Here is a 27,519-nt window from a genome sequence, read left to right as displayed (position 1 = left end):
AGTCAAACATGGTGGTGGCAGTGTGACGGTCTGGGGCTGCTTTGCTGCTTCAGGATGACTTGCTGTCATTGATGGAAACATGAATTCTGCTCTCTGCCAGAAAATCATGAAAGAGAATCAACGGCCATTAGTTCATGCACTGAAGCTCAATCTCAGTTAGGATATGCAGCAGGACACACCAGCAAGTCCACGTCTGGATGACTAAAACAGCATAATGAAGGTTTTGAACAGACTTGAATCTAATTGAGATGTTTTGGCCTGAGCTTAACAAGGTCGTTCTTGCTTAAAAACCATCCAAATGTGTCTGCATTAAAATTCTAATTTTGGACAGAAGAATGGGCAGTGGTTTGGGTACCTTTTCCCTTAATAAATTAAATCATCATTTAAAAACATTTTGTATTTATGTGGTTATCTTTGTCTAATATTAAAATGTGTTTGATAATATGATACGTGTAAGTGTGACAAATACAAAAAAAAAGGAAATCAAATATTTCACAGTACTGTATGTATAGATTAGCTGGAGTTTGGCCCTACGGCACTTTCTACATAAGGTGTAGAAGTTTAAACAGCCATTAAAGAAAAGCACATATCAAAGAAAAACATTTGAGAGTGCTATAATGTCCTTATTTTCAAAAGTGAACAACTTTCTTTTTAATCTTATGAAACATGAACTGATGAGTGATGATGCACAATGTCCATTTAATGTTTAATGGGATCATTAATCATACATAATTTATGATTTTTAATGGATAGAAACACAGAGCTTATAACCACCACTTCGGTGTTCCAATAGCATAGTGTGTTACCTAAGAATTTATAATTATGCTCTGTTTTTATGTTATATTAGATTAAAAAAATATGGTTTTCTTTCAAAAAACCAAATGTTTTTTTGTTTGTTTTTTTTTAGATGTGGTGAACTTTTATTTCTGTGATCTGTCATTTATCACTCAAAGAAGTTTTTGTAGTTTGTTAATGTTGCTACTTAATCTGCATTGTTGGATTGAGCAAGTGTGCGTTTAATCTTCGTGTTCTGATTTTATTTTTATTTGCTTTTGTAATAACTGGCCAATAACACTTGCTGAAAATGAAGTTAGAAGGTGTCAAATACCTGATTATATTACATTAACTGTTTATTATTGTTATTATGCCTTTGTGTTTATTCTGCATTTGAATGTTTCCCTGCAAAGTTAAACCAGTTTTAACTACTTAACAGCGCCACTGCCGGCTTTGTTCATCAGTATTAAAACAGTGAACTGAAGCAAGTAGTTAAGCTGTGACGTTTTATGAGCAAAATCCTTACTTAATTTATCTTTAGCTGCCAAACAAAACAGAGAGGCCGATATCTGCTTACTGAAGTTGCGTTACTTAAGTAAGCTATTTGAAGACATGTTTATTAACTGCATGTCAACATCATTGTTGAGTCATACGTTAGTCACAGAAGATATCTGAATGCGACTGCACCAAGCTCAACAGGAAAACGACAATCTTAATGAGCTCTTATTAGCCTGACGGGGTAAACTTCAAGCCACCGAAGGGTGACTTTACCACGAACACGGAGCTCAAAGAAAGTTCAATCCTTCATGTTGACGAATAGTGCGAGTCTGATAAGTTTCCCTCTGCTTTACCGTTGGGAAGTTATCCCTCTTGAAGGCACTGCCATTTGCAGATATGGTATCATGTGTCTCCTTACTGGAAGTCAGACTGCATTATGTTGCAAAATGACTCAACATTACTCCGCCTACGACTCGTTCTCTGGAAGTTCACCATGCCCACTGCACTCACTTACAGTTTCTGTTTCAGCGCAATGATAAATACCGAGGCAGCAGTATACCCCCCTATCGCGGTCTTCCACAGACACAGTGCAAAATTCACGTAGCCTAAATTCCACGGCAATGACGAGACAGACATGAGTCCCAGACTAAAAAAAACAGAAGAGAAAAAAAGAGCAGTTTTCCTGTTTGGGAACACTTCGCTGTGAATCATACAGCAGCCCTGGTAGCTGTCCAACTGCAAACACACAGTACACACAGGTCATGTGCGAACTTGAAGGCAGGAAATAAAGCGCGCTCCTCTGTTCGTGCGTAACAGGGAAGTGAGTCTAACCTAGTTTCTACGTTGTTAAAAGTTGCTGCGAACGGCTGGCACCGAAAGTTCCGTTTTCTTCTGTTTTATCGACGCGTATTGCTCAGCTTTCCGAATTCAGCTTCAGCATTACATCGAGACACTGAGTGATGGAAGAAGGGCACGTTCTGTAGGACTGTTCGGTGGACTCGTAAGCCCAGCAGAGGGGGAAGAGGCGACGAGCTGCAGCTATTGTTTTTTTCAATGTTTTGAGTTCTCTACTTAGCCGAAGGTAAGCGTCAATGTGCCTTGTTTCATTCTGCTGGTGTTATCTCCGCTCACCACGAAACCGTGTCAGTTCCTAGAATCGCGCGTAATGGATGTGAGTGTTTGTCATGTTTTGCTTGTGTAACAACAGGCAGGATGGACGTCCGTTGGCCTTAAACACAGCCTTACGTCGCAGTTTTGTCACGTTTTATTTCTTTGAACACCAAAATAGTGATTATGATTTTTTTAAAATATATTTTTATCTTATAAATAAGTATTTGGTAAATACTTGTCTTTTACGAAACGTGGAAGGGAGTTATGTAATTATCAAGGCAGCATGAATGTTGCCACCTTAGTCCCTCCCTTCATGCCTTGCTGTCCAACTGTTTCATCCTGTACCCTCATTACTCCAAAATGTGTGCCGTTTTTGTGGCACCAACACTTATACTGGATGGAACCAGAAATAATTATAGGCATCAAGTTCATATCATCTAGTGCAGTAATCTTATGACATCTCACAAATATTATAGTTCTAGTAAAACAGCATTTCCATTGCGTGCAAGTGTGCACTTTAAGTCTTTAAAATAACTTTAGAATAACTAAAGATAGTTACTCTGGCAGGGATCCAGTGTTCAGCCTGGCACCGCTGTGAAAACAACACACACCTTGTAGCTGATGGGTGCTGTGTGAAGACAAGGATATGTCCTGCAAATGTTCAGAGATAAGGCAGCGCTCCTGGCAGGCAGATGGGCACAATCATGAAAATGATTCACACTATAAACTCGCCATCAGTTAGCAGTCCTAGAAACATGAGAGTCCTCCCCACTACTTCCCACAGTACACGAAAGAAACAAGCGGAAGTCTCTTGGTTTCTCTTTCAAATCAAATAGTTTGATTTGTGTGACTGTTGTGTGTGACTCTACAACCTTTATTTTATTGCACTCACACAAAAGAGTCCAAGCATAAGCTGCAAAGAGGGAGCTGCTTTTGCACATGGAAAAGTGGTTGTTCCCTACATTCTTCTGCATTTTCTTGGCTTTTATGTTTGCGTCTGTCTGAGCTGTACACAACATAATCTGTGTTGGCCTTGGAGGAGAAATCTCTCCTTATTTGTGTCAAAAGCGAGGGCCTTGCTCACTCTACATGTTATACTTCAGCTTTGTGCACAATTTTTTCAGTTGCTGGGGAAGTAATTTTTGGTGATCTCACTTAAAGCACAGGAAACTTTAGCCTTACTTATCAGAAAAAGGATGATTTGGCGTTTAGCTTCAAAAGATACGGTTTGCTTGGTCAGTAGGGGAAGCAAATGCTTTCGTTGTGATGTCCTGGTTGAGTTCGTTGTGAAGTTAGCTGTCAGGCTGAGAAACAAGAAATGCCACATTCAGCATTTAAAACTAGTTTTGATTCTCCTTAGTAGAGTCTAACTGATGTATTGGCCAGCTGATATTGGTCTGCCAGGCTGGTATGTATACTGGAACTTTTCTTTTTCAGAACGTAATGTAGAAACAAATCTTGAAAGTAATTTGCCATCATCTAGTTTTTTGTTTTTTTAAAATATCTCTTTATTTGATTTTTTTTGATACACAAAAACAACAAAAACAAAAACAAACAAACAAAAAACCCAAAACAAAAAAACAACAACACAAAAAGCAGTCTGAGACATATAAAACTAATACCGTATGGTAGATAGTAAATAATTGGGTCTACCACCCATTTACACATTTGTCCTGACAAACCCAACCTGCCATCGGCAGCTCCACTCCGATGGCAGGTTGGGTTTGCTTTTTGTGTTGTTGTTTTTTTGTTTTAGGTTTTTGTTTATTTGTTTGTTTTTGTTTTGTTTTTGTGTCACAAACCCTGACAAACCCAACCTGCCATCGGAGTGGGGCTGCCGATGGCAGGTTGGGTTTGTATAATTTCACTCAGATCGTCAGGTAAGGCGACCGTGGCTCAGGGGGTTGGGAAGCGCATCTGTAACCAGACGGTCACTGGTTCGATCCCTGTGCTCTCTGTCCTGGTCGTTGTGTCCTTGGGCAAGACACTTCACCTACTGGTGTTGGCTAGAGGCCATATGGCAGCCTCGCTTCTGTCAGTCTGCCCCAGGGCAGCTGTGGCTACAACTGTAGCTTCCCTCCACCAGTGTGTGAGAGTGAATGAATAGTGGAATTGTAAAGCGCTTTGGGTGCCTTGAAAAGCGCTATATAAATCCAATCCATCATTAAAGGGCGCCATATATCCAAAAAGATATTGTCATTACCGCTTAGTTTTGCACTCAGTCTTTCCATTTGTAGGACTCTAAAGATTTCTTTATACCACTGAGTTATTGTTGGTGGTTTTTCAATTAGTTGATCAGTTGATCCGATTGAAAACAATACATTTTCTTGCCAAGAACAATAATTTACATAGTAGTTTATATTTGTTTTTATCTGGAAATTTGTTCAGAGTTGGCAGCCCCAATAAATACTGAGCTGGATCTTTTTGTTTTCTGCTTTTAAGTATACCCTTTAATTCTTTTGTTACACAGAGCCAGAATTTTGAAATTTTTGAGCAAGTCCAAAGACAGTGCAAGTAGGTCCCCGCCGCAGATTTACATTTAGTACATTGTGCTGACCTACTCGGATCAATTTTATTCAGAAAAGTAGGCGTTCTATACTATCTATGTAAAATTTTATATTGTGTTTCTTTAAATCTATTATTAAGGAATAAAGAATGCACAGACTGTATGCACTCGCTCCAGGCATGATCATCACAATGACACTGGAGGTCTCCCTCCCAACTCCTGATAAGTTTTCCAATATTAGATAAGATAAGATAAGATAGAACTTTATTAATCCCTCGGGTGGGTTCCTCTGGGAAATTCGGTTTCCAAAAGCACAGCACCGACAGAAGTTACAGTTACAGAATATTATATACACACACACACACACACACACACACACACACACACACACACACACACACACACACACACACACACACACATATAAATACAGAGACAAATATAAATAAAATATACGAAGGGGATAAATAGAATAAATAGGAATAAAAATAAAAATACAAGTGAATTGCACATTTCAAGTATTGAGGTCTATTGCACTGTTGACTATTTACAAAAGTATTGCACAAGGTATTGTACAGTGAGGTGAAGAGGCACTACAGCTTAGTTGTTCCCCCCTCCTTTGTCCTCCTGTTTCCCCTCCCTCTCCCCTCCAGAGAGGAGTTAAACAGTTTGATGGCGTGTGGGACAAAGGAGTTTTTAAGTCTGTTAGTTCTTGTCTTGGGGAGGAGCAACCTGTCACTGAACAGACTCTTCTGGTTGTTAATGGCCGTGTGCAGAGGATGCCCAGCATTGTTCATAATGTCCAGCAGTTTTTTTAGTGTCCTTTTCTCTGCCACTGTCACACTGTATTATAAAACTGTCTTATAGTACTTTTATCTGCATTTAAATGTAAAAAGAACTTTTCCATGGGTCCTAGTTGCATTGTATTGTGTAAAGTATCAAAACTTGAAGTAATTAAGTGACGGGCCTGTAAAAATGCAAAAAAATCCATTTGATGTATTCCATATTTCTTTTGGACCTGCTCAAAAGAAATACAATCATTCCCATTAAACAAATCACCAACCACACGTATTCCTGCGCCAAACTATCTCTGAAATACTGCACTTGTCATTCCAGGTGTAAAGTGCTGATAATTTATAAAAGGTGTTAGGTAACTCAGTATAGGATTACTTTCAGTGTATTTGTTCATATCCCGCCATGTTTTTAAATAAGTATCAATCATTACTTGTTATGTTTTTTTGTATATTTACTCACTAGTTCACTTAAGAGATTAAATGGCGAACATGTCGAGGCTTCAAGGGGATTCTCTGTCTCTTTTAGATATGCGTGGATCCATTTGTGTATGACTCTACTATGGCATGACCAGTTATAAAGCACAATGTTAGGAAATCATCTAGTTTGACTTGCGGAGCAGCTCGAGTTCTGGCAATGCTCTCAACATTGGCCAAACAAAATTTAGACTCGATCTTGATGTTTTATAGGATTTGTTTCTGAATGGTTATAGTTATAACTGTAGATCCGTAGGAATCTTCTGGAAACTGTAATAAAAAATATCACTCAGCAGCAATTTCACTTTTGCTTTTCAAGAATTGAATGTTGATTTGAACTCATCAAGTAATCAATTGATTTTATTCATCAGTTACTCATACTATTAGTCAGAATTTTTTTGATATGTATGAGTCACCAAAAGTAAAGGTTGAGTGTGTTTTCTGCAGTATTATATTATATTATATTATATTATATTATATTATATTATATTATATTATATTATATTATATTATATTATATTATATTGCTATTGTTTAAGACAAAAAGTAGCAACACGTTTTTGAAATATGGAGGTACTTTGGATCACTGATGAGTCGCTCTGCTGTTTCAGACTTAAATTGAATTCATCACCAAAACAAATTTTCCAAAGATTTTTAACCTTCTATGGGATGTTTTGTTTTTTTCTACCATTTTACAGAATAATTGAATGGATGATTTAGAATTGAAATGATGAAATAATTAGAAGTAATCTTTATTTACTCTCAGTGGTAGGAGATTGTGTTAGGAAGGGTGTGTATTTAGAAAGTGAAGTTAACGAAAAGGCTTAAAGGAGTCATTCTTCTTCCCATGAGCCAAATTATAGGATTTTCTCTAGTCATATAATTCGATTCGAGTTCAAAACAGTCGCATAAGAAAAGCAAATTTCCCCACATTGGTTTCTGAGAATGCCAGTGGAAAATGACCAGTTATGGTTTGACTACCCCGTAACAGATTTTATCATATATAATGATATGAACAGAAGGTCTTCAGGTAGGTCTGGGTTTTTCCCTATTTCACCCAGTAATGTTTATTCAGAAAAAATAGATATATTGTATCCCTGGTGAAAAGCTGAATATTTGTTTTTATTACACAATTTAAAGCGTTGAGCTGTGAAAATAAAAGGTTTTTTTTATGGCACTGTTTGTTTATGACAGCGTACCTTGACCTGGTGACACATTTGGCCAACAACACAACAGCAACAAGATGCGAATGAGCTTCTGCAGAAATGCTTTTTCTCTCAGTGTCTGTGTAGCAGTGCGTCTGTCATCCTTCGTATTTTGACTGAATTCACCAGGGCAGTCTGCAGACAGCGTAGTCTGTGAAACACTGCAAGCCTTCACTGGCCAAGGTTTTTGAATAATGCATTAACTGATAATAATAATGAATATGGAAAAGTAATACAAAGTGATAAAGTACAAAACATGTCCTGATGGATTCTCGTTTAAATTGTTACATTTCACAGCAAACGTGCCAGTCAGATAAATACTACTGTTTTCATTTGCTGATCATGCAGTGCTCCCGTTTAAGGGGGATTTCTCTATGCTGCACATTTTGGGTAACTTTATGAAAATGCAACCAGAAAAGACAATAATACTGTAGCCACGTGATAAAGATTTGCTTGAAAAAGCAAACTCCCATAAAATAATCTGTGTAGAATTGAATAATATGAGCAAGTTTACATGTTAGAAGACAATTTTAAGGGATCTCTTTCTTTAACTTTGTTCCACACTGTAGATCCCCCCGCCTCCCAACTGGGGAAACTCCCATGATATGACACATCCACTCACATCTAGCCTATATTAGACATTATCATAGAAATAGGAAGTAAATATTTGGCCTGGCAAACGATTTCAGCCGGACCTGTTGCAGTTTTGTCATCTACGTCAACTTGTGAGGCCAAATAGTGACAGGAGAAACTTAATCATTCTGAGTTACTCTCAGGGGATAAATGCTGGAAAGCTGTTCAGCACATCAGAGGGATGTACGTGCAGCAGGCTCCTGATGTTGAGATAACGCTAGTATAATAATATTGTGTAATCACACAATACAAACATGCACAGTCTTGAAAAAAACAAACCGATTAGTGTTCTTTAATGGAAAAATGTTAAATAAATGACAGAAAATGTAGGCACAGAAAGCAAGGAATTGGCAGGCAGGCACGAGTTTCCACGTCTATCTACAAACTAGTGACATAAGGGGCAGGAACTTGCAGAGACCACTAAAAGCCTGAATTGGTAATCTGACAAATATGCTATGATGCTATTCTTTGATTGACTGCGACAGTTGTTTCTTAAACATTGGTGTTGTATTTTGCAACCCTCTGACTTGGCAGTAATTCAGTTATGTTTGTTAAGCAGCTTAAAGAGGAAAAGGCTAAGATAGCGATGGATTATACACTTAAACTCAAACAAAGTCATTATTAGGGTCTAATCTTTAACCCAACCAGTATAGCAAGTATAGCACGGCAAGGTTCTAGATAACTGAGAGAATAAGAACTTTGTTATAAACTGCTGCTTGACAGTGAAAACTGTCGAACAAATCAGCCTTTTGGCTACAACAAAGAGCCACGTTACAAAAGCCCTAACCCAGTATATAAACACAGGGCCAACGCAAGAGGAAAAGACTCAAATAATTCCATTGTCTTTTTCATACTCCTGCATACACCTACATAATTATAGCTCTAGAACCAGTTCAGTCAAAACACAAGAAACAAGAGCAGAAAGCCCTGTATTACAGCCTGTAGGGTTTTTCCCTCTGAGCTGTTTTGGGTTCTGTGTTGCCCAAATCTAATGTTACAGCACAACCAGAGGGACTAGGAACACGAAATCACATGTACATTGAAGTTATTTCTGTTATGCTGTTTCTATTTTATAGTAAAAATTCAAATTAAACATGTACATTGTGTCGGCTTCTTTGTGCATTTATTCGTCAACCGATTTGCTATCATCTGACTAGTAATATTCAATCATATTCATGTAGGACTATGTCAAAGTTATAAAGTCCTTTACTGTTATAAACGTCTCTTCATAGATGGTTTCTTGGTGTCAGCATTAACAGGATCCAACATTACATTTACCATACATTTTCCGACCATGAGTGAAGTGGGGAAATCAAACATCATATCTGTAGTTGCAGTCTTCATAAGCATATAAAGACTGGTCACTAAATGATCGTGTCGGGTTAGAGTGAGCTGCTCTCTACTAAAACTCTTAACATGATAAGTTTCTTCTGAACATTAAAACTGGCTGCATTGTTGTGTAATGATGCATGGCACCTAAGTATGTTGGGATTCTGTGACCTGAGGAGTGGCACTTTTGTGGAATAGACTTTTACTGCTGGATCTTATTTGGTCTGTATCAGATCAACAGCTTTGAATCTCTTGTTGTGTTCCTTTGGCTGTTTATGACTCATCCTTAGTGGTGTGTGTTGTCCTTATAGGGAAGGAGTGGGTTTTATGGGGTTTGTCAGATTTACAGCAATGTTTACGTGGGTGTTTCATATTAACGTAACGTCCACAAGAATGCCGGGACTTGGAAGAATTAGATTCCTGGAACAGGTAACAAGTCAATTCTGTTAGTTTTACGGATAAGCTTTTAGATTACAACCATGTTTAAACTGGGTTTTATTACTGTGTTTTGCTACATTGCTGTGTTTTTGTGTTTACAAAATGTCTGCACACAGACAGACTTCTACATTTGCCTTTGTGATTGTGCCAGTTACTGTTTTTAACATGCTGGCATTTTTAAAGATAACGATCTGAAAAGCTGTTTATATTTGACAAAGCTTTTGATAGCATGGTGAAAAGTGCCACAACACTGAGTGTCATGATTCGGCCGTGTGGCAGGCAGGATGAGGACCCAAATTGCAAACTCACAGACACGGGGGATAAACTCAAAATGCAGCTTTATTGCTGACAGGTGATAAACAATAACGATGATACAAAAGCAATGCAAAACTACACTAAACTGGGAAAAGCTAAAGTAACATATACCGGAAGACACGGGGAGAACCACACACGGCATGAGGGAGAACGCGACGCCGAACAGAGGGAGACTCAGACAGAAATACACAGAGGGTAAACGAGGAAAGTGGGCACACACGGGGAACACAGGTGATACTGATAATCATAACGAGACAGGGCGGGGTGAACTGAACATGACATGTACAGGCACAGAGGTTCAGACAGGAGGAGAGAGAGCACGGGGAAAACAGACATAACGGGCTGGGGAAACATGGAATAAAACATAAGGAGAGACGAGGGCTCACAGATACACAGAGGGGCACACAGGGGGTAAAAGCCATGAAGGGAAAACACTTAGGGAACAACACAACAGGGCAACTCAGAAAACATGGCCTAAATAAGGAACGAAATACAAAAATACAAGGAACTAAGAATACTGGGCCCACATGGCCCAGGACCATGACACTGAGATGATGCATTTTTTACATTTTCAGTAAAAGATAAATGTGAGACTACAACATAATAAAAATTGATGGGTTTTTTTTATATTAAAGAGGCTCTTGAAGCAGTGCACTTTGTCAAAAGTTTGCTATTCAAAATGCAAAAACATACATGTGAATATGTAACACTGCAAACGCAATTCAATACACACGTGCACACTCACTAATCTCTACAGTGAAAATCAAACGGCTCATCAACATGCCAGTCGGAAAGTTTAACTTATGGTCAACTGTCTGACTTTCATGTTAGCTTTAGAAAAACAAGCGTGCGGTTAGACTGTAGTTGGTTGATCCCAGCAGGATCATTTAAAAACATTTGTATCTCCGCAGCTGTGCAAACTGTTTATGAACAGCGTATGTGCATGTTTGCTACTGGCGCAGTTGAGCTCTGATATCTGTTGCAGATATTACAAATTAATTAAAAATAATCAATTTGTTGCTTTGTTATGCTATTCAGTGGATCCTTAGTATGACCAACCAATACTGGCCTATCACAGAGATTCACAGTTACTGTTGTTTTGCTTATGTGCTGTCTGGTATGCAGCGAAGGGCGACTAGTGATAGGTAGGAAATAAAATATGGTGTCAACAGAGCAGCTCAGAGTTTTTTTTCTCATTGTTTAAATGTGCTCAGGCCTGCTTTCAGCACATGTTGCAGAGTTGGCTGAACAGATGGTTGTTAGGGCTAAAGGGGTATCACAGCAATGGCTGGCTTGTTTATAAAAACACGAACAGTGTTACATACTGCATGTGTATGTATGTATAGAGATGAAAATCATATTGGGTGATAAATTAAAAAAACCTAACCTTTTCTCCATAAAGAGTGACGCTGACCTAAAAATTCCAGCTCTTGTCTCTTTGACAAACATTCAGATAATTTTGATCTGTATTCTCTTTCTCCCTCTGGACCCATAAAGCAGTGGTTAACACATTAGCCTAACAAGGAAAAGCTCTCTAGTCTGATCCCAGAGGAGGCACAGCTCCCTTGGTTGTGTCAGGATGGACATCTAGAGTAAAAAATCAAATCAAACACTACAGACTGTAGCGTCTCCTGGTGAATGAAGGAGCACCTCAATGTTGATATGCTGTTAAATCAGAAAGATGCGCTGTTTAGTTCCACTGTGTTTAAAAAAAAAAAAGTCATGGGAAAGGTTAGAAACATGTAATTTCTTTTTATTCCCTAGCCCTGCGTGATCATGGCCCAGTGGATCCACATGACCCAGATATTGCAGCATCTGCCTTATGAGACAGTCAGCAGCCTCTATCCACCAAACACCTTCCCGATTGAAGTCAGGCATTACATATCTGAATGGATAGAGAACCAACGATGGTATGATGCACACACATACTGTACATGTACATGCTTGTATAGTTTATATATACACATTATGCATGTTTATTCTTAATAAATATTGCATGTGTTTATTCATAAGGGACTGTGTGTGTGTGTGTTCTCACAGGGAGGACTTTTCACAGGAAAAGGTAGAGCAAGAGAGTCAAGCTCAAATTCTGTTGGACCAGGGTATCAGCATGATGCAATCCGTTGCTCAGCAGAATGCCAATGTTGTCGAGAAGATGAAGCTGATGCAGATGAGCAGGCACATGGTAATAAAGCCAAAGAAACTATCAGTTTTTTAAAAAAGAAAGTGACATTTTATTTGAGTTTATGGGCTTTACCATCACCCATAAAATTTCACCTTTGCAGAAATTCCTGTTTAGATTTTTCAACCTTCTGCAGCATTTGTTGCTTGGACTTCAAACTTCTGAAGAATGCAAAAACCTTGGTAGACTTTATGACAACTTTAGAAACTTCCTTAAAGCTGCTACAACATACATGTTAGGAATGCATTGTCTTTGATATCATTTGCATTCATTATTGCATTGCATACTTATAATTAGTGGTATTATTTGCTTATTTTACAGGAACTGTTTCACCAGCAGCCACTGAAGTTTGCACTGATGGTCAGAGACCTCCTCAGGCAGGAGAGGGCTCTGATAAATGGAGTAAGTCCCTTTTATGTTAAGTCTAACTAAAGTTTTTTTCCAAAGGCAAACGTATTTATCCCTCAAGTTTTTCCACGTCCTCACCTCAATTCTGCCTATTTTGGCGATCTCTCGTTTTCGTCCTTATGTTGATACTGTGATTATTATTCCTTATTATTCAGACGTGTTGTTATATTTCCAGGGTGGTTACATTTTAGGGTTTCATAGGGGTTTTTGATTACAACGTACCCACTGCATAGATTTCCTGCTGAAACGTAAATCCCCAGTAGTAGCAACAGTTCAAATCCTTGATATTAAAGCATCTTTGAGTCTGTCAATAGGAACAGTGTTATTGCAGGTGTGGCAAGTTGGTGAGGTGGAAATGGGGGGAGGAAGCAGAGAGCACAGATTTAAGTGGAGGCTGATTGGCTCTGATTGAACTAGAGTAACTATTTCATTATTGAGATTGACAGTGTGGGAAAGTGGTAGTGAGAGCGAGCGGTTTTAAGAACAGGAAAACAGCCTAACACCCACGAAAGCAGATAGGTGTCTGATTACAGATCTTCCTTAATGAACTTCATATCTGTTAGGTAGAGGAATTATCTACCAGAAGAGGCGTTGGTTTTATGCAATGAGTGGCAATAAAATTTGTGTAGTTATTTAAAAAACAACATTATTTTCTTTATATAAAAGAAAATGAGTCATGAGTCATAATTCATGCTGACCTGATACTTGTGTTTTTGATCAAATCTAACTTGCATTTCCAAATATGTCATATTGCAACATAAAACAGCTTAGCTCTTCTTAGAAATCCCCACAAGACATCATTGTTTCAAGTTTACTTCTACCCTTATAAAAATACACTGGTGATAGCTGGCAGTCACAAGCCACGAGGTTATATCTCAGGGGGAACCAGGTGAAGCTGATGTGTTTACCAGATACAGTTTATGTTTAATTGTGTAAACTATTGTGTAAAAAAACCCACAAAAGCAAAAAAGGTCAAGCTGTGGTGCTTTGCAAGTCCATTTAATGTTTTTTCTGTTTATAGACCTCCCCTGCACAGTACCCAGCGTACCAGACGAACGATATGTCCAAGCAGGACGTGGACGAACTGGTCCTGAAGGTGCTCGAAGTCCAGGAGATCCGAAAAAAGATGCACCAGATACAAGAGGAGCTTAACTGGGAGAGGCAAAACTTTGAGAGTGCACACTCACAGGGTAAACGCATGTTTTCCTTTAGCAGTACATGAATGATTACATGCCTTAGATACCGTAAGCAGTCAGAGCGCAGTAATAACTGCCAAAAGACTTCAACGGCAAAAATACAGCTTACATCAACAGAGTTCCTGTTTTTCAAGGTTAAATCATAATCTCTTTTTATTGTCTGCTTCCTTTTCTTCTGAGTCTGTTCAGCTATTTTAATTCCACTTGTTAATTTTTTTGGAGGATTTGTTTTTAAATGCTTGAAAAAGAAAGAGTTTTCATAAAAACTTTATTTAGAAGATCATTCTCTGGCGGCGACATGAATTAAAAAAATCCAGGTGCTGCGAATGGAGCGCTAGCTGGTCTGCTCAGTAGGAAGTGGCAGATGTTATCATTTTTCAAAGCAGAATAAGTAGAGATGGCACAGTTACGTGGATGTTGGCGTTTTTTTTGTTTTTTTTAGATACCTTAACCCCATTGTCTGGGGATGTTGCTAGTGATATTTATTTTTATCTTTATCTGATTTGATGTGTCAAACCGTTTTTGAGGTCAAGCTTTGTCTAATTATATACAAGACTTAATGTAGTAAGATCAAATGTGAAGCACTCACTCACTTTTTGAAGACCCAATAAAACTGAATGATCAATAGAGGAGGTGCTGCCCACTACCAAAGGATTTCTAGGTGGTGCTTTTTGTTTAATGTTGGTCATTTGACCCTCATCATAAACAGTACTTGCATGATGTTCTCAAAGAAGTATGATTAGATATCATTTTTTATTATGCATTTAATTGTTCAAGCAGTGAAGCTGTTGGAACCACAAGGTTGTTTTGTTTGTAGGGCTGCAGCTACTGATTAATCAGAATCAGAATACTAATCCCTAAGGAAATGATCTGTTCTATATTTCTGATAAGAAAGCTATTAAAACAGCTGAACAGTCTAGAGTACGAAGTAAAGGACAAAGAAAAAAGTAAGAAAAAGTTGGAGCAAATGAAACAGGCTGCATGCTATTTTAGTAATAGTTACTTTGGTAATAGAGTAATCTATCAATTATTCATTTTATTATTCAAGTAACTGGATAAAAATACTTTTGTCTTAATAATGACTGATAATAAACATTCAAAAGAGAAAAAACAAGAGTTTTTCAGAATGAATGAACACACATATGCAGTTAAACCCTTTGATTGTACTCATGTGCCGTACTGAAATTACACTTTTTAAAGAAAGCATTATGCAAACGTTTTTTTCAAACGCGTACATCCAAACTTGAATAAGTGGGGTGTTGAGTGGGGTTACAATGTGGCTTTTTCACTTAGGCATAATTCAAACATTAGACATTAGGTGCGCCCCACTTTTTGCAATGTGATAGTTACGATAGGCTCCAACCCTCTGTGACCCTTTTTTAGGTCTCCAACATAAAAGTCAGTCTGTCAAAAGAAACTCACCTTTAGGTTGTGCAATCTTTTCTTTGCCAGAAAGCTTGTTTCTGAGGGAAAAAAAAACGTTTTCTACGTACAGCACAGGAATTCCATTTTATTATTTAACTTAAAGCAAAGCAGCATTTCCCAACAATGCAGGAAAGACTCGACATGTCATGTTGCTTCTTGTTTTAACAGGGTCGTTCCAGCAGAATGGACTTGATTCTGCAAATGCAGAAATCAAGAAACTTCAGACTCACATCCAACAGCTGGAGTACAATATACAAGCAATGGCCACGGTGAGCCAAGGGCTTATGTTACCATCATCAACATTACTGGCATCCTCGAGAGAAGTTAAACTAAATGTCTTTAGAAATTTTCAGGTTATTAACACCAAAGAACAAGATGAGATCTTCATCCCGTTTAATTAAACCTGTTTGATTTTTTGATGTTCCTCAGCTCATTTAAATATACTGGTAGTTAATAGATAAACAGTTATTACTTGATTACTTGTTTTCAGTTAATAATCAAATTGCAATGTGTTTGGATTCTGGTTTTTGTAGAAACGTTCACAGCTGCTGAAGGAGTCTATGGAGCTGCTGGGCATCTGCCAGAACCGATTTCTTAACAGGCTGAACGAGTGGAGGTGGGAGCAGCGCAAAGCAGCCATAGGATTTCCTTTTGATGACAACCTCAGCCCCCTGCAGACCTGGTGAGCTGCACACCACTCCACTGTTTGTACTCACAGCCTTTGTGGTATTGGTTTATGCCGTCCTGGTTAAAACCCATGATTCAGTGTCTTTGACACACTTGTTTTTATGTTCCAAGTTTAACACTAAAAAGAGGGCACCTTTATGCACACAATCCAGTAACATACCGCACTCTCGTTTAAGAGATGGATTTTTGAAGTCTGCATATTTTCAGTGATTTTTGGATTTATTTGAAAACTTTATTGATCAGTATCCAGATGTAGCAAAGTCGGCCTGGCAGTTGGTTTGATCTGTTGTTTCAGTCTTCATTTTGCTCAAATATGAATTATTAGAACTTTTGGATGGATTGCAGTTGGATGAATTTGGTGATCTCCAATCTACCATTAGAGTCAAGTCCTTTTTTATATCCCTCCTCAGGATCAACTGTAATCACTTTCTTGAATACTTACCAATTCTTACCACCACTTACTGGACACTCCAATGACTCCATCAGATTTCAGCTTATTTAACACAGACAAAAAATCTCTGATGGAGAATGACTGTATGAATTATAAATGTATAAATTGGTCAATTATTAAACAAATATTTTGCATTTTTTACCAGCTTGGGTGTTTGTGTTTTTGCTTTCTTTCTATACTTTCTCTGTTAGGGCTGAGCAGCTTCTTGGGATGAATGGAAACCTGAGACAAGAGCTGATGCTGACTGGGGAACTGACCTCGGAGCTCCAGGAAGGGCTGTCACAACTTGTGCAGGTTTTGATTGAAAGGTAGCACAGTCCCATTGTTTCCTTTCTTGTCTCACAAACAGCAGTGTAAAGGAATCACTTTATTACCTTTTTTAAAAAGAAGAAGACAGTTGTCTAACTCTGTAACCCTTTCAGCTCTCTTATAGTGGACAAGCAGCCCCCACAGGTGATAAAGACACAGTCAAAGTTCTCCACAACTGTGCGATATCTGCTGGGAGAGAAGGTAGCTCCTGGGAAGCCTGTGTTGGTGAAGGCGCAGATCATTAATGAAATACAGGCCAGGAACCTGGCAAATGTACATGGGTGAGTCGTGTGTTTCTGGGCTGGAATCTGAAATCCCCTCACACTTTGACAGAATATCCTCACTGTGGCAAATTGTGAGGGAAGAAATAAAAACTGTGATCAAGCTCCATCGCTGGGTCTCTCCTCTGCTCTCTGTCTCTGTCATGGATGCATAAGAGGCGTAGGTCTGCGTGTCTGCTTCCCCAAAGGTGCCACACAGAGCAAATAGGCCACAAAGAACCTGCAGAAAATTGTGCAGAGCAAACAGAGCATGGGACAAGATCTAACATGTACTTGATGTTGCAATCTTCCCCACATCGGAAGTGTGGAAACTATGGGCATGTTTTCTTATTCTTTATAGCACAATTGGCAGGAAACATTCACACCTAACTTTCAAAGCTCTTCTAAAGCTCCTGTTATTTGCTGTGTTGTTATTAAAGTTTAAATGTTGTGTTCACAGTTAAATTAAAATCACCAAAATTCTTAAAATAATTATTTCCCACATTATTTTAACACAATAATGTAGATACATAACAGAAATCAGCTGCAACCATTTATTATTTACTTGAAAGGCAAAGGTGTGAGTAAGCCTAACTATACAATTGTAGCGTTTATCTACAGTAACATTAACAACAGAGTCAGCTGTTTGGTTAGATTTATTAGTTAACACTGAACACCTCATATTGTCAACAAGCATTTCTGCTGTGTAAATTTGATCTGAGGCTGTGCAGGATGTATGTCACGATCTTGTTTGTTTTTTTAGCATCTTGTAGATTAGCACATAATTAAATCAAATTAACTACAGAGGTTAAAACTTTAAGTGGTTAATATCAAGGTACTGACTATCCAGTATTTGTATGAGGAAATAACTGACAATAAAATGATGTTACCTGCAGTGATAATGTTGGTGAACTCATCAACAATTCGGCCGTCCTAGAACACAACGCAGCCACCAAGAGCACATGCTCCAACTTCAGAAACATGGTATGTGCGGGTCTACATTTACAGCTCATATTTGATTGACGTTCAGCATCGTTGGGAAATGCAAACTTTGTTTTTGATTTAACAGTCCATCAAGAAAATCAAGAGAGCAGACAGAAAAGGATCAGAGTCTGTGACAGAGGAGAAATTTGCCCTCCTGTTCTCCTCAGAGATCAACATCACAGGCTGTGAGACTCCGTACAGGATACAGGTTTGACCCTATCCGGCATTCTGACTGTTGTTTAACAGTTCACATTACACAGTTGACTTGAGTTGTTTTGCTAACTTATGATCTGTTTTGTTGAATGCATGCTGAGCACACATACGGTGTAGTTATGGTGACTTTAAAGGGGTCGGGTAACGTAACATGTCTGATTACAGGTGATCTCTCAGCCAGTGGTTGTTATTGTTCACGGCAGTCAAGACAACAATGCTGTGGCCACCATCATATGGGACTGTGCATTTTCTGAGCGAGTAAGTGTGAAGTTCTTCTTTTGATTTTTCCTTTTTACATTTAGTATTGCAGCTTGTCTTTTCTGCTGTTACAAGTGTTTGAAAGCTACAACATACAATATGTGCTTCATACTCTCGACTTGACCCCTGAACTGGAATTCAGCAGGGACTGGCGAGGCATTATATCAACTTCCCCTTGCGGTGGAAGAAACACAGAGGCAGCTGTTAGGAGGTGACTGTTGCTTATAAAATGCACAAATGCAGAAGCAGCAGCTAACAGCATATCCTTTATGCCTTCGATGCTTGTTGGCTCCTGGGAACACGAGGCGGGTCTGGGCCCGCGCTGGAGAGTCGGCGCAGTGGCAGGATGGCTGCTGTGTTGCCTGGGATTACTCCTCATCCCCTACCCAACCCTGTTGCTGGTCACATGCTCTATAATGTTGTACTGTGGACATTTCTGTGCTTTCTGTGCAGAGGAGTTTTTTTGTTTCCTGTTCTCATGCTGCCTCCTACAGCCCAGCATGAGTAGAGGTCTCTTTTTTTCCTCTTGTACTTTCCCATTGTAGTGTATATTTCAGTGTTTTTTCCTGTAATGCAACCGTTCTCTGACTTGCATCCCCATGTGATGTCTGTGTTGTGTGTGTAAGGTCAGGGGCGGGGTTCATTCCACTGCAGGGCAACCTGCCACTGCATGTGGCAAATAAAAATTGAACTTTCATCCATCCATTCGCTTCCGCTTATCCTTTTCAGGGTCGCGGGGGGCGCTGGAGCCTATCCCAGCTGTCATAGGGCGAGAGGCAGGGTACACCCTGGACAGGTCGCCAGTCTGTCGCAGGGCCAACACACAGGGACAGACAACCATTCGCACTCTCATTCACTCGCACATTCACACCTAGTGGCAATTTGGATTATCCGATTAACCTATCCCCACAAGCTGCATGTCTTTGGACGGTGGGAGGAAGCCGGAGTACCCAGAGGGAACCCACGCAAACACGGGGAGAACATGCAAACTCCACACAGAAAGACCCCGGCCTGATGGTGGAATTGAACTCAGGACCTTCTTGCTGTGCGGCAACAGTGCTAACCACCGTGCCACCGTGCTGCCCAAAAAAAATTGAACTTGAACTTTAAATAAGAGGTGTGGCAGCAGTCATGTGGAAAAAATATGAGTGCAGTGACACACTTGACCCAATGTCCTGAACTTGGCAAGAGTTGAGTGTCCCTAGAGCCCGTGTGTGGGAAAGTGGAAATGTCATAAAAATAGAACATAAATAAATAGCAGACATTTATCATGAGGGAATAAACGCAGTTCACCAAAATTCTAAAGTCTGCATTTAACATCCATAATAGTGCGTTTATATATTTTCCTTTTTCTCTTTCCATTTTAAATTTGGTTTTACTCGTCCCCTCACAAATTTAAAAAAAAAATATGTGTATCAGTGTTTTCGCTTTATCAGCCTTTATGTCACTGCCATCAGGACAGAGTACCCTTTGTGGTGCCGGACCGCGTGCCGTGGAGGATGATGTACAACACTCTCAACAGCAAATTTACATCTGAGGTTGGGACGCAGCACAACCTGGACCAGTACAACCAACACTTCTTGGCACAGAAGGTCTTTGATAAGCCCGACTTTAATGAGGATTTCAGCAACATGATGGTTTCCTGGGCCCAGTTTAATAAGGTTCGCATGTGCTTATATTTGCTGGCACAGGTCACTTTGACCCACAAATCTTACGGTGCCTTTCAACATTACAGGAGGTTCTCCCAGGTCGACCGTTTACCTTCTGGCAGTGGTTTGAGGGAGTAATGGAGCTGACCAAGAAACACCTGAAGACCTACTGGAGCGAAGGGTAGGAAGATTCTGCTGCTGTTTCACCAGTGAATGTCAATAGCCTGTGATAAAAAAGCTTACAGTGTTTTGCTCCAACAGGCTGATATTTGGTTTTATTGGGAAGCAGCATCTCCACCTGATTCTCAAAGACAGGCCCAATGGAACATTCCTGCTTCGATTTAGTGACTCGGAAATTGGAGGCATCACCATCGCTTATGTGTCTGCTACTGAAAGTAAGTGTTGACAGACCACTGGTTAATGTTCAGTTCAATGTTATCTCAGCACCTAAAGCAATGTTAATCTCTTTGACTAATAATTTCCATCATAGTTTTCGTCAACAACTTGTTTTTTTTTTTCCTAACAAAAATAAGACGATAACTAAATAAAAACTAATGCACGACGACAAAAACTATGATGACACTTTTGTCGATGAATAAAAACACGATGAAAATGTTCCTGAGTCATGGGATCCAATCAGAACTAATTAAGTTGTGTACATAGGCGGGACAAGTTTGGAAGTGATTGAATCGTTAAATCCTTGTGGAGTCAGGTTAGATGCACACGTCTGATCTGCTGCCAAGAAACAGGTGCTCCCTGTTTCTCACGAAAATGTATCAAAATGTTATAAGAGAATAGCAGACATGTGACCACATTTCACATTTAATGTCAGGGAAAATAAGACACAGAAATCAGATTTAGTCTAGGATAACTCCATGATATTTAGTCTACGAGAACCAGACTGAAAACAATTTAGATGTTTAAATTATGACTAAAACTAAATGACATTTTAGTCAAAAGATTATGAATAAAACGAAAGCAAAATCTGCTGTCAAAATGAACACTGACCTAAAGGATAAAGGCCACTCTTCCGAGGATGCCAGTTTTCAAATTTTGGACAGAGAAGACAGATGGTTTGAAAGAGGAGTGAAACAGGGGCATCTGTGTTCTCTGTGAACAACCATCAAACAGAGCAGGTGGCTTAAGACACCAACTCTCTGCCACCTACTATGCAGTCTCAAGCTTCACTGATATGTTGCTTTCAGGTGACCTCAATAGTTCACGTGATAGCATAATGCAAGTTCTCACAGTGGTTTCACCTGCTCTTCTATGTTGAGCCTGTCTGCCTCTCATGTCAAAGCAAGAGGTGGTCCACTAGTTTTCCTGATTCCCTTTCATACTGAAGGGTGTTCCTCCCAAAGTGCAAGTGCAAGAAGAACATCTTGCATTCAGGTGACCTCAAAAGGTCACATGATAGGGTGAGGCATTATCTCACAGGGGTTTCACCCAAAATCTCTGTCAGTAATGACCCACGCTTTTACCTTGTGATGGGATTAAAAGTGGGTCAGTGACCTTCGTAAGAGATAACCCCAACTAGGGTTGAAATACCTGAGATTCTCCACCTTTTGGTTGTAGAACATAAGAGGTGATAAGAGGTGAAACGTATTCAAGAAACTTAAAGAAGTCAGTCACTTTCTTTCCAAGCTCCTTATGTGCACCTGCTAAAAATCTTTGACAAGCTTGAATCTCAGTGACCTTGACCTCAAGAAAATCACCTACAGTTTTCAAATTTGTACCAAAGGTGCATCTACTAGGAGGCTGAGGGGTAGCACTGTTGGCAGCCAGTACTTTTGAGTAAAATATTTGCATTTTACACTGCATTTCGACTCGTTTTGCAATTGGCGGTTATAAACATGACGTGACAGATCAAACTTTTTTTTCCAGATGGGGGACAGAAAATCCAAAACATCCAGCCTTTCACCAAGAGAGATCTTGAGATCCGTGGCCTCGGGGACCGCATCCGCGACATTGACCACATAACGTATCTGTATCCTGAATTTCCTAAACATGACGTTTTCAGAAAATTCTACACAGGTAATGGTTGTCCTGTACAAAGACAGTCATATGTTCTCAGTTTAGGAAAAGAAAGTGAAAGTAAAAAACTAACCTCTTTTTTGTGGTTTGAAGCAGAGCCTACGTCGTCCACCAACGAGGGTTACATCCCTGTGTCTCTCCAACTTAAAGTCGGCATGTAAGGATCTATTCATAACAAAATAATACATATAGGGAACATGTCATGTGTATGTGTGTGTATCTTTTTATGTGTGCAGGGATGCCCAACGCCCAACTTCCAGTACACCATCTTCCTTCAACATGTGAGTGTCACTTGTACAGTCTTTGGTACAGTATTTCCATACCACCAGCTCTGCTATTTAAGGAAGAGTCATTTAGCACAGGCAGCAATTACATGAAAGGTGTAATTGCTGCCAATGCTACCCATTTATAGTCACAATTATACTTACAATGAAATCTATGAGGTCATCTGTCATGAAAATAAGAAAACACAAACATTTTAGTGTTTAAAGCTAAAAGTTATTGAAGTTTTAGATAGATAGATATGTTTTTTTATAAAACAGTGCATTTGAAGGTTCATCGATAACAACAATAATTATATTTTAACATTAATGGTAATGAACAATACTGTTAATTTAAGGTAGGTGTGGCATAAATATCACATTAGGTGGTGTAATTAAACATCCTGATTTATGCTTAATGCCATAATGCACTGAAGCTTCAAATCTAGAAAATATACTTCAGTTATGACAGATCATGTTTCATTTCATGTCTCATTTTGTTTTTGTTGTTAATAGTTAGAAAAGATAATGTTGCAGTAGCTGTGCTGTTGGACTGTTTGCCTTTTTTGTTTCGCTATCTTGGACTTTGGTTACACTTCATATTATGTGCTTTTATTTTGTATGTCCAGGGATACCATGCCCTCGCTTCACTCTAGCTTCAATGTGTAAGTGTTGCTTTTATGTATTTCTCTTTTATACTCAACATCCACACCAATTACTTAATTTAAATCTTTCAGTGTTTTTCTTTTAAATAACTGATTGACCCACTGTTTTTTTTTTCTACTGATCTGGACTTTCCTTTTGCTTCACATTGTGTTCTTACCTTTCATTTTACATACATTTGCAGGGAGCCTATAGCCCCAGCACCTATAGTACAAGGGCCTGAAACCTCACAGAGTAGCTTCTCTATGTAAGTATCAAGCCTACACATTTTTTTAATCTCATTTAGAGCAATCTGTTCATATTAACCAGTGATAATGTGATAACTCTATATATTTCACTTCCGTACCACGCACTCCCTGTTTCAACATAAATATCTATAAATTATCAGAAATGATCAGATATTCAGATTCTGGGCACAAAAAATATTGAAATGTGAACAACTTTGTTTGAATATTCTTTATTGCGTCTTGAAAACAGCATATCTACAGGAAACACACTGTTGTGTACCACATTTACGATGCTACTTGACAGTCTGTGTAATGTAAATAAAATGTGAAAACATTTTATTTACATTAAACGGTGCCACGGAAATAAACATCTATACATGTGCGTGTATTCCTGCTTCACATCGCGGTTCATCTTTCATGGACTCACTACATCGCACATTTATCTGTGAATCTATATCGTGGATTTCTGCGGTCTATACGTATTTTTATTATTTTTATTATTTTTGTGGTTTTTAACTATTGCTTCTTCTTTCAGGCAACAGTTCCCGTCACCGTTCAACTCATCAGAGTTCTCTGATGAAATAATAGATGGTGCAACAACAGCTCCTGGCCTGGAACCCATGTACGTTTTGTTTTTTTTTGGGTTAATTTCTGTAAGACATCCATTGCAATGGTGACTGATTATTAGACAGTAACATCTTACGCTTGCGCTCTCTTTTTCTAGGCTACCAGATTTGAACTTTTTCGATTAATCTAGAGTCTTCCTGTGGGCTGTGCAAAGAAGAAGCCGGCTAGAGATTGAAACCAGACTTGTGTCATGTAACAAACGTGCCACCATTTGAGCAGATTCTCTTCCTTGACTCTCAACATCTAAAGTTTGGACTACGACCAGTGAAGATTTTGAGACAAACTTGATTTGTCTGGGGCTCAACATGTTAAGAAAGAGGAGAAAATCAGTTTAAATCCAAAGTAAAACTGAGAACAAACCAGAACAAAAATGCTTTTTTTGCAGCCATCTGTGCCTTTGTGTGCATGTCAACAAGAACTTGCCTAGTGGCAGGTCTGTTAATGTCTTTTCTTTTTGGTTTTCTTTTCTCTTCTGTTGTGTGTGTGTGTGTGTGTGTTTCTTTGCTTGTATTTAGGAAAAGATTTGGATTACTGTACAGACTATAGCATTTTTCCAACAGTGGCTATAAGTGTGACAGCGGGTATAAAAAGGGCAAGGGCACATGACATTGCTGGCCAGTGGACTTTAAGACACCAGGGGATTTTGTTTTATTAGTGTTTGGAGTATATTGCATGTTGGTCTATTTTAGTCATACATTGTATGTAACCCTTTGTGTTTTCACTTTTCTCACAGTATATTATTCATTTAGTCTCTGCATATAGCGCATGGTAAATACTCATTAAGGAATAAACACCTTTTCTGGCAGTGGTGACTGTGAGACTGTCACAACACTGACAGACTGCGCAAAATGTCAGAAGTTATGAAGGGTGATGGGCAAAGTTTATATTAGATCTACTGTATGTCAATTAAAAATTCAATTTTGTGTTTTCTGTTCTATCAAACAATTTCTTGTTTAATGTCAGCTGATACTTAGTAGTTCTAGTTTTATTGTTTTCAACGAACTTTGTGCCACTGTGCGTGTTTTTTTAAGTTCTCATTTTGATGGCCCAAGCATACTAAAAAAATACCAAAGAAGAGTCAAAGTAAAAATATATTTTCAAACCGATTTCCCCTTATTTCCCTTTATTTTCAAGCACAACAATAATGTTATTAAGTAAGCAGTTCAGGAAAACAGACAGTTAAATCCATAGACGTTTGGACAATAATAGAATCTTTGTAGTTTTGCCTCTGTACACCACCATGGGGGATTTTTAAATCACATATTCAAGTTGTGATTGAAGTGCAGACTTGTAGCTTCAAATGGAGGGGTGTAACAAAAATATTGCATTAACAGTTTGGGAAAGTACTGACATTTAGAGGCTTAAAAATAACTAGATAAACTAAAATTTCTGCACTTAACAGGAAGGAAAATCGTGCTGTACTGGGCTGACATCAGGTGGTTGACTTGGCCATTGAAGTATAGCCTATTTTCTTTGCCTTTACAAACTCTTGGGTTGCTTTAGCAGTTTGCTTTGGGTCCCTTTGCAATGTGAAACACTATTTTAAACTGTTTTGCAGCATTTTAGATGAGAGCAGAGGGTTTGCCATGTAATATTCTATAAAAGTCTGTAATTCCTGATCATTTAATGCAATACTTTTGATAAAGTCTTTGAATTAAAGCTGAAAATCTGCACTTCAATCACATGTTGATTGTCAGGTTTAGATGCAAAACTACAAACATTGTGCTGTTGTACAAACGCCCATGGACCTAACGGTAATTCTGACACATTATAGTGTTTTATCACTTGTCCGAGCTTTAATTTTTTTTTTTTTAATTTTATTATGGCTGTTTTTATATGCATTGAATGTTAACCCAAACCAGTCATTCCCATAAAAGATGTTTTTACAACAAGTTTAGCACTACCTATCGTCACTGCCAGTGCTGTGCATGTTATCACATAACAGTGTGTGTTGGATGTTGAGAACAGATGTTATATGTATACTTAACCTTTCATATCTTGTGGAGTGACTTTTGTTTATATCACCCTGGGGATACTACTACAATCCTTATAGTCTTTCACTGTGGAGACAAATAAAATTTCACTTTTTCTGTAAATAGTCAAAAACATTTGTTTGAATTTATTTACAAGAAATTGGTCATTTCTCCCTTAAGTCAAGATCCATGAGTTATCACTGCACAGTGGAAAATATTCTTCAGTACAAGCAGCTGCGGACAGATGATTTACAGCTTTCGAGGTACACAATCTCATCTGATTTGTTTATGGAAATGATTCGTTTGGGAGTGAGAAGTGTGTTATTAACTATATGACGATTGCTGTATAAATATAAGAATTGCTTTATTGGTCTATGCTGACTGAAAGCATATATCTAAATCCTGTATTTCTTTTTATTACACTTACTCTAAAAGAAAGGAGACAAAACAGGAGTTGGAAACTTAATAATTTTCAGATTTTCTTTTAAATATAAAAATAAGCAATGGCATTTTGATTGGGAAGGTATGCCTGTTACCACAAAGGCTGTCTATTGAATTAAACCATATTGCTGTATAACATAACCAGCGTCGCTTCCATAATCCATTAGCCAAATGGGAGACATTGCATAGCTAGCGTATTATATTTCCTGTCTGTCCAGTTTCAACAGTCATGAAATTAAAAAAGAAGAACACTATACACTGTACATCACAAAGCTTTTTCCCCCCATTAGAAAACAAGTTCTAGTTTCAACAGGCCATTAAAATGTAATTTCTACTCAACCACTGCCAGGGAAATCACACACACACACACACACACACAAAGATTATGTAGAGGAAGCAGAAAGAGAATCAGCTTACATATCTGGTTCAGTGACTGCTCTGGTGTAATTTGTAAAATGCTAACTTATCTCGGTACCTTGTCCCCTTCCCTCCATCCCAGCAGCTGAAGATGTTCCCTCATGACAGAGGAACAGAGTGGCTGCCTGGTGAACAAAGGGAGGAGGTAGGGTGAGTGAAGGAGGGATGGAAGAGAGAGGGGACATCAGGCCAATTCAACTTCAAAGTTCATTCTCTCATGTGTAGACTGTATGAAAATAAAGGTGTACATCCACCGCCCTGTACAAGCACACTAAAGAGTTCAGTCTCTTCCCCCAAAATATCCGAGGGCCTTGTCCAGTGAAGTGATCTCACTCTTTGAGAGCCACCCAGCACAGTTAAGAAAAGAGAAGTCACCAGGTGTTTGCTAACACCAGCAAGAAGCCGTCACACCTCATGCACTCTTTCATTTCTAACCTCAAGCTGATGTAGAACGACCCTTCAGTCATGTCAAACAGCACAGTCCAAAGAGAAAATGCTTGTTCCTGTCAGGTTTGCTCTCTTTGTTTTACCATGGCAGGCACGTGAAGGTAAAAGCAAACCAGTTTTACACACTTGTACATGAATATCTGGTAAGCGCTGCTTTAAAGCTTGGAGAAAAAAATGAACTCAGGAAGTCACCATCCAAAACAAATTCTCAGGAAGCTGTTTTGGGATATGGTGGAGGTTATGTAAACCAGCGGATTTCCCACTGAAATGAAATCATTAAAACAAACAAACAATGGTTAGCATATATGGGTGCAATAATACAATTTAGGGAT

General features: G+C 38.8%; 1 protein-coding gene across 2 annotated transcripts; it reads left to right on the top strand.

Moving 5' to 3' along the window:
• The first annotated feature begins 1,998 nt into the window (after positions 1-1,998).
• Positions 1,999-27,518, top strand: stat6 (signal transducer and activator of transcription 6, interleukin-4 induced). 2 transcript variants are annotated; one of them, XM_080899546.1, is made up of 22 exons: positions 1,999-2,353; positions 11,841-11,986; positions 12,117-12,261; positions 12,580-12,660; positions 13,688-13,856; positions 15,456-15,556; positions 15,821-15,969; positions 16,617-16,733; positions 16,848-17,015; positions 17,891-17,978; positions 18,064-18,186; positions 18,357-18,449; positions 19,907-20,110; positions 20,185-20,279; positions 20,360-20,493; positions 21,983-22,132; positions 22,229-22,289; positions 22,369-22,413; positions 23,022-23,057; positions 23,240-23,302; positions 23,818-23,904; positions 24,007-27,518. In XM_080899546.1, the coding sequence occupies exons 2-22, from the start codon at positions 11,853-11,855 to the stop codon at positions 24,032-24,034; spliced, it is 2,271 nt and encodes a 756-aa protein (XP_080755672.1). In that variant the 5' UTR covers positions 1,999-2,353; positions 11,841-11,852; the 3' UTR covers positions 24,035-27,518. The 2 variants fall into 2 exon arrangements, with proteins under 2 accessions (XP_080755672.1, XP_080755671.1); XM_080899545.1 differs by having other exon boundaries at positions 22,226-22,289.
• The last annotated feature ends 1 nt before the right edge of the window (position 27,519 follows it).

The sequence above is a fragment of the Rhamphochromis sp. 'chilingali' genome (genome assembly GCF_963969265.1).
Source record: "Rhamphochromis sp. 'chilingali' genome assembly, chromosome: 12".
In the NCBI taxonomy this organism is placed as follows: Eukaryota; Metazoa; Chordata; class Actinopteri; order Cichliformes; family Cichlidae; genus Rhamphochromis; species Rhamphochromis sp. 'chilingali'.
Note: the sequence above shows the minus strand (reverse complement) of the source record. Positions and strands in the feature narration are given on the sequence as shown.